The sequence below is a fragment of the Emydura macquarii genome, unplaced genomic scaffold (assembly GCF_026122565.2).
Source record: "Emydura macquarii macquarii isolate MOO-44397 ecotype Brisbane River unplaced genomic scaffold, CSIRO-AGI_Emac_v2 contig_306, whole genome shotgun sequence".
Lineage (NCBI taxonomy): Eukaryota > Metazoa > Chordata > Testudines > Chelidae > Emydura > Emydura macquarii.
The window spans coordinates 8,971,763-8,986,285 of record NW_027130443.1 but is presented as its reverse complement, the minus strand read 5'-3'; the positions used below and the strand labels follow the sequence as shown (position 1 = coordinate 8,986,285).

Below are 14,523 nucleotides of genomic sequence, written 5' to 3'. Positions count from 1 at the left end.
GCACGCCTCTAGTCGCAGTTGTTTTAATTAAACTCAGAGGAATTCTGCACAATGTGCTGCAAGATTAACATTTTTGTTTAATTAGAAACATTCAGTAATAATAGTTGTATCAGGCCTCCCCCAACGTGCACACACACTTACACTCACATGCGCACCCTGCCAGTCAAGAGGGCTATTCTATCTGTGGATTAATTGGTTTGTGAAATTAACAGATTCGGGTTTGAGCCAGGGGGAGTAGTCTCACAAGGGAACAGAATCCAAGCGGTAATCAATAATGATGTCATCTTCAGCCAATCGGAGAGTGGCGACTTTAACAATATACAACTGCCTATTTAAAAAAAGAAAAAGGGAACGGAATATATTAAAAGCCTGGCTGAAATGGGCAAAAGGAAAGCCGTTCCCAGGCTGCATCTCTGTCCTGAACTCACTGTTGTGTGGGCCTGCGTAGTGCACAGGTGTGATCTGCAGGAGTACACACTGCTCAAAGACCAGTACAACACCCAGCCACAGTTCGGTGAGCTAAGGACACGGTCTCTTGGTTTAGCTTAGTCCATTAGGTGCGTTTCTATTTTCCTATATATAGAAAGCAATTTAAGACCTTCTCTTGACTTTCTCTCGAGATACTCTTTGGGGATGCAGCCCTGCTAGTTGCCGAGGGTAACTCACCTGGGAGCGGAGGGCTCCCCGCAGCACACAGGGAGGGGCAAATAATCCATGGCATGTCACAGCTGCTTTTATTATTATCAATCTTTTATTCTGGCAGTCCCCAAAATCCCTAGGCCTGGTTGGAGGCCCCTCGTGTTAGGTGCTGCACAAATGTGTAGCAATATTTTGCTTTTGGGGTAGAAACATAATAATACTGAGCCACTAAAAAAAAACCCTGTCACCTAAGTATCCTAAAACACTTCACACACCTTGCATCTCTAAACCTTGAAAGGGACAAGAAGAGGATTATTAATACCCCCATTTTACCAGGTGTGGGGGACATGATGATGTTTCAGCTAAAATTTTTTTTTTCTTTTTTCCAAACCATATCTATTTTGACAAAATTTCACTTGGAAAAAGAACTTGAAAAAACATTTTCAAAAATGTGTAAGTGTCTGGTTTTAACATTTTCCAAACAGAAAGCTTCAATACATTTGTTTTGAAGTGACTTTTTGTTTTGAGATTTACTTATCATATATATTTAAAAAAATGTAAAAAGATTAAAATGCAAATTAAATGTTTTGATTTACCTAAAATGATTTTTTTTTTCAAATTTCTTTTTTTATGGAAAATTTCAAATTTTTCTCTCACTGTTTCTCAACCTTTTTGACACCAGGGTCCAGTTTGCTGCCTTCCTAAACAGTGTGAGGGAAATCTCAGGGACTGTCAAAGAGGCTATCACGGACCGGTGCTGGTCCATTGACCGGTCGTTAAGAAACATTGACCTAGAGGGCAAGAGGGTAACTGTGAGCTCTTTTGTAGCTGTTGGTGGTTGTCTCTCTTGTCCTAGAGTTGCAACAATTGAAATTAATAACCTTAAAAATCACTGTGTCTGAAAGCGTAACAACAGAAAGCAAAACAAGTGTCGTCTAAGGAACTACAGCTGAAAGATCTTTTCCTCTCCTTTCTTTGCTAGTTTCCACTGTCCGTTTGACATGACTTCATGTATCGCCACCTTCACTCTTGTGCAGTTGGCCAGTCTCTGAGGCAGAGAAGAACTTTTCTTAAATGTATTTAAACAGGAAAATGGGGCCTGTTCAGATTGTACGCTGGCTTAGCGATCATCTTTCCGTGTATGCAGTGCCCTGCACAATAAAGCCTTGGTTGCTGATTGGAGCCCCTAGGATACAAATAATTGTGAAACCACAACAATTGGAAGGGGGACTCCAGGGCCAGATCTGAAAATATTTTGAACTCGCTGTTTGAAATGGGATTGGATTTCTCACCAACAGTCTCTCGCTAGAGTACTCTGTTTAATTAAGCCTCCCCGCTACCGCACCCAGTCTTGAAAGGGCTCTAACTAAGTCTTTCTTCCTTTGCTCTCCTCCTGCAGAAGACCAGCTGCCTTCCGGCTTCCCAAACATTGACATGGGACCCCAGCTGAAGGTGGTGGAGCGCACGCGGACGGCCACTATGCTGTGCGCAGCCAGCGGGAACCCGGACCCGGAGATCACATGGTTCAAAGATTTTCTGCCTGTCGACCCCAGTGCCAGCAATGGGAGGATAAAGCAACTGAGATCGGGTAAGGTCTCCCTGTGAGCCCGATAGGGAATGAAACCTGGAACTGGCCCGAAAGAGAATACTCAAGAAGAGCTTTCTGGGCCAAATGGTGGCTGGTGTGAGCCAACCCCATCTCCCTGTTCTACAGAAGACCTTGTAAAGCTGCTCTGAGCTCCACTAAGGTGGTTGGGTGGTGGTTGTTTCATTCACATTCTTCCTCTCCTTTCTGCAATCTCCATCCCCCAAGTTGATTGACAGGAAACCCAGCTCCCCTGAGAAGCTGGTTCCCATCCCAGGGAAGCGGGTAATTTGGCAACACTCCTGGAATGGTGCTCTGCCTAACCAGGAGGAACTAAAAGAGCAGAAGGGAAAGCTGGGTAACTTGGGTGGGGGAGTCCCTGCTCAGACATCAAGCTGTATAAATGAAGGAAAGAGGGTAACAGCACCAAGCATGGAGCTTTCCACCCTATCCACATGGGAATCAGGCCCACAGCGGCTGCAGCTATGTGTTGTCATAGTTAGGACAGTCCCATTCATGGTGTGGACAGGGCCTGCCACAGCCTGTGGCAGAAACACGCCTCTGACAGTATCTCTCCGGCATCTAATCCGTTTGGATCTGTAGCCTTCCTGAAGCCATTGCCGGAGAGCAGTTCTGAGCATGCGCAAGTCAGCTGTAGGTAGTGGGCAGCAAGAGCCTCTGGAGTGATGCTCCATGAACAGATGTACCCCAGCTCTGTGGCTGTTGTCAGTTCTCTGTCTTCCCCCATCTGTTCGTCCATCTGTCCTTTTTTGGTTTTGTGAGTGTTAGTGTGGCATCTTTCATTGTTCACTTTTCGGGAGCTGTTTGTACACTCATTAAATCTCCCAATTCATGGTGGGGGTGGGGTGTGTGTGTGTGTGACAGAGAGAGAGAGAGAGAAATAACAATGTGTCTGTGCATGTACTTTTATTTTTGAAAGCTACAGATAAAGCACTCTCCTAAATTGTCCAGTTTAATAATATCCATTCTTTCTCTCTCAGACGTTTGCAAGCATGAAGTCACCTTTGGCAGCTTCACCTGTCAATGGAAACTAAAACAAAAGCAATCTTTTAGATTTTTTTACCACAATTCAGATTTGCCTCTTTAAACCAGTCTAGAAAATACACAGCTATCTGATTAGGCTTAGCTAGACTACCCTCACTTTAGTTGCCCAGAGGAGCATAACCCTTGTTTGGCTAAGAGATGGAGCATTTGTTAAGAGCTTTTCCTGGCGCAGGAATAGGGAAGGGGAGGGGGCAGAGGCTTTAGCGTGGGAACTGGAGTTGCTTTGTGGGAGCCTCTTCTAAGGCTCACCCATTTTACAAGTCAGCCAATGGGGTGACAGCCAGTTACTTCTACCCAGGCCGCCTCTGGCTCCAAAATCTTCAGATCTGATTCTTGTAATGCAAGTTGTGAATTTCAGAGAACATGACCACCTAATTGCTCCTTTGTCCTGTTTGGCATAGGGTCAGTTCAAAGATTTTTGGTGCTGGAGGGCCAGCATTGACTGATTAAAGGTTAATTTTCTTGTTTGCCTCCCCATTCCAATTATATGCTGTTTCCTCCCCCATCAAATATTTTGCATTCCTATTGCCCAGAAAGATTAATTTCCTAATTGCTTTGATTTCTAGAACTTTATAACAGCAAAGGTTCTGCACAAGAAAACACTGTCACCTAAATGTAAGGCCCAAATTTCAGATTAAAAAAAAAATGTAGTGGGGATTTGTAAAACCTAATGAATAAAATTTGCAAAAGCACCTAAGCAATTTAGGGGTTTAAGTTCTCTCAAAGAGACTTTACGTTTGTGAGTCACTGAGGCACTTCTGGAAATTTTGTCAAGATGAATGGAAGGATTTTGGGGGCAGTTATATATTTAAGCTGAAATTTTCAAAAATGCCTAGTGTTTTTTGGAATCATTTGGGTGCCCAGCTTGAGACATCTTAAAGGGGCCAGGTTTCCTGGCCTCTGAAAATCAGACCCCATTAAGATATCATAAACAAGAGCAGCCCAAATCACAAGGCAGTTTGGAAAAATAGTCCACCTTTGTTTATTATTTCAGTCACAAGGTTTGTTTTACTTATCCATCTGTTGCATCCATGGAAACTCGGATATAGCTTTAGTGGTCTTGTCCATAAAACCCCCAAATTAAACTCACTGTGGCCCCAATTCAGCATAGTTTTATTGCATGCTTGACTCCATCCCTGTTCAGCAAAATACTTAAGCGCTTGTTGAATCAGGATGGATTCTTGATTTGAGAGCCTTCAAACACAAATGAAACTGACCTCCCTTTAGTTTTATTGCCTACGCTGAGTGAAATGCAAATAAAGTAAGCCAGCATAAATAGTGAAAGATAAATTAGAATATTAAAATGCTTTGTGCTTATAACCTGAGGTATTACTAACATGTTTGCAGATTATTTTTAATACAATTGTGATCTTGACAATATCCCTTTATATTTCCTAGCGGAGCTCGATCTGGTATTTCCCATAGAGCCATCCACTAAATTCACTGTTAGACTTTCATCCCAATAAATTGTTTAGCTTCAGTACAGGATGGTTGGTCCTCCTGATAAATCTGCCTTTTAGAGACCTGGGTGGAACTGACATCATTTACAGCTGTTTAGAAATTCAGTCCTCTCCAAGCAGTAAACTCACAAAACACTGAAAGGGACCTAATGTTGTTATTACAAACTTGTTACTTCTTTCTCCACTTCAGGAGAAAGAAATGGAAGAGAGAGTATGTTCTAATGGTTAGAGCAGAGGCTTGACAGTCAAGACTCCTAAATTCTGTTCCTGCTTTGATTCACTTTGTGGCCTGATTTTTAGAGAAGCTGGAGTCGCTGGAAGCTGCATGTGCTCAGCATCTCTGGAAAACAAGACCACTGATTTCTGTCTCTCCATTCACCCATCAGCCAAATGGGGATGATGAGATTGCACAAGGCGGTTGCCAGGCTTTTTAAATGATTGTTTCTAAAGAGCATGTCTATTTTCAGATGAAAAGGCCTATAGAAAATTTAGCACAGTATATGAGTCTTACAAGGATGGAAATAAGGACAGGCCTGCCAAGTGTCATGCATCTTGCAGGGCTTTCATGCATTCCTGCACAACCGTTTATTCAGTGCCCTGTAGCATAGGGGAAAGTGCATTAAGATACAAGCCTTGAGCCCATGAATTCTAACCCGAGCTCTTTCACTGACTGTTCTTAATGTTTCTGGGCTTTTCACAAACCCTTCTTAAGCAAGGCCATATACAGATAGGAAAATTGAGAAGTTGGATAAGGTCATTACACTCAAGAATCCAGGTCTCTATTATGACAGACCTAAATCTCATCCACTTTGCCACACTGCCTTTCGGAAGAAATGGGCCAAAATATGTGCTTGTGTAACCCACACTAACACAGGTTGGATCTTCGACCCCCTCTAGTGGCTAGACACCAGGGAAGTTTGAATCGACTACTGCCTCTGTGTCAATGTCAATTACCTCAAATAGTGGAAGCTTCTGCTTTTAGTTCTAGAGATCCCAAATTTAAAGCCAGGAGACAACCCAAACTGAGACTTTGTTACCGTTGGCTGTGCAGTTTCTAACCACTAGACCATACTCTGCTCCCTGAAACAGGAATAATGGACTCCTGCTATCCAGCATTCTAAACGCTAGTTCATAAATAGTTGTCTCCCCCTCAATAGACTGCTCTTCAGAGAAGAATGTGCCTTTCCCCTCCTATAGCTGAAGTAAAGGAGGATTGTGTTGTAAATCTAAGGGTCGTGGAGTCAAACCTGGCCCATGTGGAGTGAAATAAATGTTTGCGTGAGGATGCTGGAATAAGTGTCTGGATTATTTTACATTGCAGGACAGTGTATGGACATGTGAATTTAGATGTTGCATTAGTATTCTTTTTCCCCTTAGAGTTGCACATCTCGCGTTTGTGTTTTGGTTAACGGGAGCTGTCACTTTAAGAACTGGGTGTGGCAGACTGAGAGCGTGTGTGAGAGGAATGTAATGTGCGGGACTGGGAGATGTTGCGGGTGTGTGTCGAACCAGGGAGAGAAACCTTGCCTGTGTGATCTCCAAAAATGTCAGAATTCAATTTGATACATTTATCTTTCCAGAAAACAAATCTCGCTCTTGAGGGTGTGGCACTCACTTGTATTAGAGTGCAGGATGCCTCAGAACATTGCTAGTGCGCTGCCGAGCCTTTTGCCTGAAGGTCATCAATATGAAGCTTGCCCAGCTCAATAGGATTAAAAGTTATTGCCCGCTAATGGATATTTGGTGGCCCCTATACAACATGAGTTTAGTAGACTTCCATTACAGATCCCACATCACAAGCTCACCACCGTTCTTGGTATTACTTGGCAGGCTCATCAGAGAGGTCAAGAACTCATTGGCCATGGAGACTCAAATGCCCTTAACTGTTGAAGGAACTCATGCACCCCATTTAGTTAGACTGAGTTTATGACTGCATGCAAATTAGGTGCAGCCATGCAAATTAGCTCATTGCTTGATTTGCATAAAATATCACACATGGAGCTGCACAAAACTTGGTAGCTCTGTCTGTGCCTAATTCTCTTTTACTGTAAAACCCCTTTAAATTTCTATAGCTGTGCAAAGGGGCTTTACAGTGGGCATATATTCCATTTGCACTTGCTTTGAGGTCCCTTTATATTGCCAGAGTAGGGCGGAGGAGTTTCAGTGTTACTAAGGATAAGGAAATCTGAATTTAAGGACATTATCCATAGATGCCTTTCTCCATCTAGGATCCGTTCCTCCCTAGCACTTCCCAGATTATTGGAAATAATTTAACTCTGACAGACATTGGGCCAACTAACTCTGAGGTTCCCTAAAGGAATTAAAAGCTGGGATTTTTCAAAGGCGTCTGAAGAAGGCACCCAAATTTGGGTACCCAACTCCCTTAGGCCTTTTTGAAAATCTCAGCCCCAAGGATTGTCTTAATTGTTACATGAGCAAAAAATGTTCCATTTTTATGTTGTGGGGAGAGAAATTTATGCTTCAGGGCTCTACAATGGGATCGGGTCAAGCCAGTGTCCAGTGTCTGCCTCTGCCATCTTAACAAGAGATACTCTGCAGCCAACTTCTTAAACCTTACGAACACTAAAACCTTTTACATCTTGTGTGTTGTCTTCTGCTTTTGAAATGCCTGGCTATAACAAACTTTTATTTTTCTTTTTCTGTCTGTTTTTCATTATTTTTAACATTCAGAGACCTTTGGTAAGTTTCGTTAAATTTAAAATTAAAAAAAAAAAAAAAAAAAAAACAGAAACAAACCTGCTAATGTCCAGATTTGTAACCCTCGCCCTTTAAACTAATTCCTTCTTAATGGCTTTTTCAAGAGGCATGCTCTGCATTTCTTATACTAACTCCTCGAGTAAGGATATTCTGCCCTCTTAATGAACTTCCGCAGGGGTATTGCAGGCTACAAAATAGCCATCATCATCATAATTAAAATATATCTTTATGAGGAAATATAACTAAACACAAACCTCCTAACATTGGATAGATATTTTCGTAACTTAGCAACAGTTGTCCTGGAATTCCCCAATTAGACCATAGCTTTTACCCTGGAACTGTGGTAATTGTGTTCACACCTGCAGGAGGTCTTGGAGTTTCACATCTAATGAGGTTATTGGCATTGTCTGAAGTGAGAGCTTCTGGGGGGGCAGCAGGCACTGAATTTTAAAATGGAAGCCATATATCGCAGGGCTTTAGGGGAAGTCTGTGGGGGGAGTGGCTGGACAGAGATGTCCCTTCTAGATTGTTCCTGTTCCCTGAGGTAACAGGACCCTGATGGGAACCTGGCTACAACACTCACCTCACGTTTTCCTTTCTGTGCCCAGTCCCGGCTTGTTTCAGCGATGTAGCAACTGCAGCCGTCATACGGGATCAGGCATTAAAATTGCAGCCAGTCCTTCACGATAGCTTGTTTGCTGAAGGTTTAGAAAACTGCTCTCCACCCCTGGGAGAGAGCAAGGCACACACTCACACGTGGCCTGGCAGGACCTGGTGGTACAGTTCCTGTGGTTTCCATGGCGATGGCACCTCCGCTTCTCCCCCTTTCAGGGCTGAGTTCTCCCAGTAGCTTTTTGTTTAGAAAAGACAGAGAGGGGAGGTGGTGTCAGAGCAGGCCCGGCATGCCATGGTAGAGGGAGGAGGCTTGGATGGTGACCTGAGAATGGACCCTTGCCCATACATAGGGCAGCGTCTTTCTCTTGCGTAATGCAATGGCCCTTGCCTGATGTGGCTGACTGCCTTCCCAGTGCATTGCTGAGCTCTGGCGAGCAGCCTGGCCACCTGGACTGATGCAGGCTCCCAGAGTTGCCCCTCGGTGGTCAGATTCCATGCCGAGAGGCTGGGGAGGACACTGTGGGTATAGTGCGTATCAGCAGCACGTACCAGGCTCAGATCTAGTTCCCCACTTGTGCCCTGGCAGCCTCCTAATTCCAAAGACTCACCCCCTGCTTGCATGGTCTGTGGCAGCCAGGGCTATCTCCAGACTTTACCCTGTACGAGGTGAACTGGGAAATTCCCGACCTTGCAGACACTAAGGACCTCATTTTAAAAAGGGCTTATCTGGAGTTACCTATCTCCGTCTTGAGCCTGATTTTTCAGAAGTGCTGAGCGCCTACCACCCCAGTTGCAATCAGCAGAAGCTGCCTGGACTTATCGCCTTTGAAAAACAAACTCAAGGTGGGCTTCATCCAGAATTAGAGGGCATTTCTGAACATTTGATCTTGTACAGTTAGCTGGTGCTCCGTGCCACCGCCTACCCTGCCCTGTCCAGAAGAGCCGCCCTGCACTCTTACGTTCACCCAGGGCCTTTCAGGCTGCTGTGTAAGCCAGCTATGAAACATAGACACCTTGTCAGAGTTGTTGCCCCAAGCAATCTCAGGGGGACGCATTGGGCCACCTGAGAACAGACTTGTTTGTTGCAGTCCCCCCTCCAGCGCTGTCCTGCTGCCACTAAATTGAATATGAAGCTAGTTAGATGTGAAACTCCAACCGTGAAAATCTACCATCTGTGTCCCAGAAACCATTCAGACTACTGCTTTCCTCCCCTCCGCCTCCTCTCCCCCCCCCCCCCCCGCCAAATTAGTCCGTTCCATTTTGGTCCAGATTTTATCCCCTGCCTTCAAGATGCAGGTCCCATCGGAAATCGCCCTTGGCCACTCCCAGATCTATTTCCTATGCATCTGGCTGAAATTGGGAAGCTAAGAACACCCTCGCTTTGGGAGTGGCTTGCTGTCCACCAGCCCTGGAGTTGCTGTCGCCCATTCCCATGGGCACCGGTAGCACTCGGAGTGAATGGTTAATGACAAGCCAAAAGCTGTGATAATTCAGGAAGGTGATGGCTTGGGTCCTGCCTTCCATGTATATGTACGTGGCCCTGATTTCCAGTGAATTTCCTCCTAATCAGAATGCGCCTCCACTGGAAATTGCTGTGTCCAGAGCAGTAAGATGTGCTGTAACAGCCAGTTCCCAGCAGGGGGAGATACAGGGTTCTCCTTGCCTCTACCACCCCATCCTTTAGCCTTGCTCCAGATTTGCAGCACAGATGGTAGATTTTCACTCTGGTTTTAGACAAAAGGGTGTATTAGAGGCTGTTTGTATTTCCACTGAGTCTATCTATAACCCTTTGCTGCTTTCTCTCTCCCTTGCTCTCTTTAAAACCTGCCCGTCCGCTCCTGTGTGGAGATAGTCCAAGAAAACGCTCCCCCCCCTTCTTTCTTTCTCACGCGCTCTCTCTGACCTTTATCCTGACAGCTAACCAACCTGCTTTATTAACCTTAGCTAGTTCCTAACCCTAACTAGACGCTAACATTTCTCTAGCAAACTGCCTAACCTTTTAACTAGAAGTTGAGTTTAACTAGAATCTAATAGCCTAACACTATAACACTTCTCTTCCCTTAACCCCTTAATAATTAAAATAAAGATTAACTGTAACCAGTGATACATATTTCTTTTTACCTTCTATCCTGAAAATGGTGCAATGAACTGCAAAGAAGAAAGGATGAGCAGGGCTGACGGATAAAGAGGAAAAGGATGGCCATGTGGTTAAGGCACAGAATTGGCAAGCGGATGTCTTGCATTCTGCTCTTGCCTTTGGTTCAAACTTCCCTCTGTGACCTTGGCCAAGTCACTTCACCCTCAGTGCCTCCATTTCCCCATTGTAAAGTGGGGGTAACGACACTTCTGTACCTCACCGGGGGGTAATGTGAGGCTGACATTTGTCAAGCACTGTAAGATCCTTGGATGGAAGGTGCTGCAGAATGGCAGCATAAATAATATTATCGAGACGCTGTTATGCTTCTATATGGTAGGGAGAGATTGGAGTGGTGATTTGCCGACTCTGCCCTGTTTTCAGGATGGGGGTAAAAACATTTCTTTAATGAGTTGTGCAGCAAATCTGAATGCCAGTGGTGAAAGGGACCCTCCGTGTTTTCAAAGGAAGGTAGTTTCCCGGCTTGTGACCTCAAGAGCATGACAGGAAATCAAAGGGAGGGGCAGTGACATCATTTAACAAAGGCCTGTGGCGTTTGCTCACCAGCCATGATGTCGTTCCCTCTTGCCTGCGAGACGTGCGTAGGCAGAAAGCTCAGGTTGGCACTGCCAGCGGAGGCAACTGGAGGGGGTTTGGCTGAAGGGAGCCCTGGAGCGTGGGAGGAGGCCAGCCACAGCCTCTCCCCAAAAGCAGGGAATCCTGTGGTTTAATTAACTCCCTCTGCAGCTTATTAGGGGGGCTTCCAGAGCAGCTGCACCAGGCAATCCCCTTCGCATTGTTTCCCAGGTACAAAGGCACCGGCGTGGCTTTGTGTCACACCTGCAGCTCTTTCTTAATGGGTGGTTGAATCCAGTCATGTTCTGCAGAGCCAGTCGCTCACGGTTAACTAGGGACCCACAGACCCAAGGACGTTCTGTGGAATGCCGTGCCCCATGTGCATCACTAATATGGGTGTGGAATTGGGCACCAGGAACTCCTGGGTTCTAGTCTTAGTTCTGCCGGTGACTTGTCATGTGACTTTGGGGAAGGCCCTGGATCTCAGTTTCCCTGTCTGGGGTAACAGGTTCGTAATGCTGACCAAGCCCCGCATGGGGCTGGGAGGATGGTAGCAGATTTTCCAAGTGCTATCCAAGGGGTACATATCAGTGGACTGAGAGTTCAGAGACTCCCTTTCCCTTGTGACCAGTGGAGGGAGCATTGATTTGATCAGCCTCCTCCTTTTCAAGCTCAGAGCCATAAGTAAGCATCCCACAGTCTGAAGGAACCCCTCTTCCTTTCCCCCAGCCTCCCTCCAGTCAGTCCATGTAATTAAAGATGAAACCAGCTTCTGGAGGAGTTTTCCTGCCAGGAACGATCTTCCTTGAGCTGGGTCCTTTTCCCACTGGCAGTCCAAGCGTTTTTGGTTTTTTCACTCCTTTCACTTCTTTCCTTTGCTTCCCTTGCAGAAGGTACTCCAATCCGAGGTAAGAGACTCCCTCCCTCCCGGTCCACTCACTCAGTCCCTCACTCACCCGCTCCTCTGCCAAACAACTTCTCTCCAACTCAGTTCCTGTTCCATGTGATATCTGCTCAATGCAAAGCCTCATTGTCGCCCGTCGGCCTGGTTTCTAGTCCTGCCTTACCTTTGGATTTTTATTTCTGTTGGTGTCCGTCTTTATTTTAAATACACTTCCAACGTCTCTTTCTGTTTGCTGGGTGGACGTGGGTGAAACCTTTATTGTCTAAAATAAGGCTTAGGTGCTGCAGTCTGAAATTTATGGTGGCGGTTTAAGAGCTGATCTCTCCTGGGCAGGGAAGAGCTAAGGTGTACATCTGGCATTAAGCACGGTCAGAGCTTGGTAACCACTCAGGGGCCTTGTGGCGATTGGTGCTGAGTGCCCTGAAGCCACTGATGTCCGTGGCAGTGGAGGGTGCCCAGCGCCTTGTTGAATCAGGTCCTCAGCACTCTTCAGTCCCAACCCCTCACCTCAGGTGCTTCTTGGTAAGTAACTTTCATACCCAGCCTAGGTCACTGGGTCTTTCACCTGAAGGGAGTGAGACCGTGGCTACCTTTGGATGCCTGACTCCCATAGGCCCCTTCGCACACCCCAGCCATAACTTCCAGGCCCTTCTCGCTCTGGGACCCTCTACACTGGCAAAATTCAAGCCCATAATTCTTCACTAGTAATGGCAATGGCAGCGGGTGGCGGCAGAGTGCAGGTATGTCCCACCACCATGTCTACACCTGCTCTCAGCAGGCAGTGAACACACGCCGACCTGTCTTCAGTACAGCTTTCCCCATTGCTATCATCAGCAGAGCAGCACTAGAAGAGAATGAACGGGTCCTGATTTCCCTAGTGTAGACAATACACTGGCGTGCCTTCCCACCTGCAGCTGCGCCATTCTCTTCCTGCCCCTGAGTTTGGTTTAAAGTCTCCCCTCGCACGCCCCATTCAGACGGACACCACTGTGAGCTAACTGAAACCTTGGCTGGGACTAGTGGAGCCGACCCACACAAATAAAAGCTTCACCGAGCACCCACCTGACACAGCCACCTCCCAGCTGAAGCTTTCGGACAACAAAGGGTGTTGCAGCTTTAATGCTGTAAGAAACCTGCTCAGCTGAAGTCTCAGTGGGAAGGTACTGAGCTGGTTCAGCTCAGGGACCATTTGGTTTTCAAGTCACTCTGCTGGATGGACATGTCCGTGGGTTCTTTGGATGAAAATTTGGCTTCGTTTTCTTTTTTTTATTATTATTATTCTATCCAGTCTGCATGTGGGCGCTGCCATCCACAGGAGTAACACGCTCACTCACTCACCCTCTCTCTTTGACTCATACTAACACCCTCCCCCTTTCACACGCAACACTCTACCCCACCCACCTCCATCCTCCCAAAGAATCTGAATCTACAATCAGCAGTGGTGCTACTTGATTGCACTTCGGATCTGTCAGTACTCTCCTACCAAGCTGCAATTTTTCATGCGGTCAGGGAATCTTAAGGGCTCTGATCTCCCACCCTTGTCCTGTGCATATATATATAATACATAAAATGTTTGGTATATTTTATAGAATCTATATTTTAACTGGAGTTTTGCAGACCTGATGCCTGGTGGGGTAAAAGACAGAGATGATTCTGTGCAGATCTCTTTTGAACTGGTTGGTTGTAGGTGTGTTTATTCTGAACATTGGGTATATTTTCATCACCTGAAATAGAGTATAGGTGTAGAAGAAGCCCTGATTCTCATCAGCCCGGTCAGGAGCACTAGCCGTTCAGCTGGGAAAGAAACTCATGTGCAGTTTAGAAATTCCAGTTTGTTTTCGAGGCTGTTTTCCCTTTAGTGCATGCACTGGTGGATAAAACACGTTTCCAGCACGCTCTCAGTTCCCTGTGAGGCTGGTATTTATGCACACAACAAAGCCAGCAGCTACAGGGATGGCTCGGGACAGGTAGTGGGTTAGAGCCTTTCTTCTTAAAAGTATCTGGTTCAAATCTAGCCCAGATCAGTAAGTTAACCCAGATCATGAGAAGTCATTGCCGCCAATGTCCGGTGGCCTGTGTGAGATGAGTGGTTGGTATTAGTTCCTAGAGGAAAACGTCCACATTGCAGAAGCCCCCAGAGTTGGTGTTTTTGCTGGTCGTCTTAGCACAGAGAGCAAAACTTGGTTGAGACCTGTATGCGGCGCTTTGCTCTCCCCATTAGACGGGAACCCCCAGCTCTGGGTTGACTCCGACTGATAGGACACCATGGGGCAGCTCGTACTGCTTCTGTCCACGTTGTAGATCAGGAGAGTGCGGGCTGGGTTGGGCTACTAGACCAGCTTTGGCAATAACCATTCGGATCCAGGTTTGGTACCAGCCGTGCCCAAAGCAGTAAAGTTCTAGCTCTGCAGCAAAAAGCCCGCGTTCGGAGCTGCATTGGCACTGGGGGAAGAACGGGGGTTGGTGCCAGGCCCCCTCTTTAAAAAAAAATAATAATAATTTCTTTGCTTCCGTCTTCTTCTTTCCCACCAGGTGGCCTGCAGATTGAGAACAGTGAGGAGACTGATCAGGGGAAATACGAATGTGTAGCCAGCAACAACGCCGGGGTGCGCTACTCTTCGCCCGCTAACCTTTACGTGAGAGGTAGGGAGCGCCTCGGCTCAGAATGCTGGCACATGCACGGGCTCCCTCTGCCCCTGCTGTTCGATTCGATTTCTTCATAGAGCGAGGGGCAGTGCTGCTGTTGAAGCTGGCCATTATGGGAGGGGAGGGAAGAAGGGGATTTGAGTGTTGGGGTCCCTTATCCACCGCTGCCTGGATCCCCCAT

General features: G+C 46.3%; 1 protein-coding gene across 2 annotated transcripts in view; it reads left to right on the top strand.

The window, feature by feature from the left end:
* The window catches only part of PTPRS (protein tyrosine phosphatase receptor type S), a 216,909-nt gene that overhangs the window by 132,016 nt on the left and 70,370 nt on the right, over positions 1-14,523 (top strand). Inside the window, exons 6-9 of one of the 2 annotated variants that reach the window (XM_067558480.1) lie at positions 2,039-2,227; positions 7,441-7,449; positions 11,683-11,700; positions 14,229-14,339. In XM_067558480.1, the coding sequence (XP_067414581.1) occupies positions 2,039-2,227; positions 7,441-7,449; positions 11,683-11,700; positions 14,229-14,339 (327 nt within the window). The remainder of the gene's footprint in view (positions 1-2,038; positions 2,228-7,440; positions 7,450-11,682; positions 11,701-14,228; positions 14,340-14,523) is intronic. The other variant, XM_067558474.1, reaches the window with a different exon arrangement.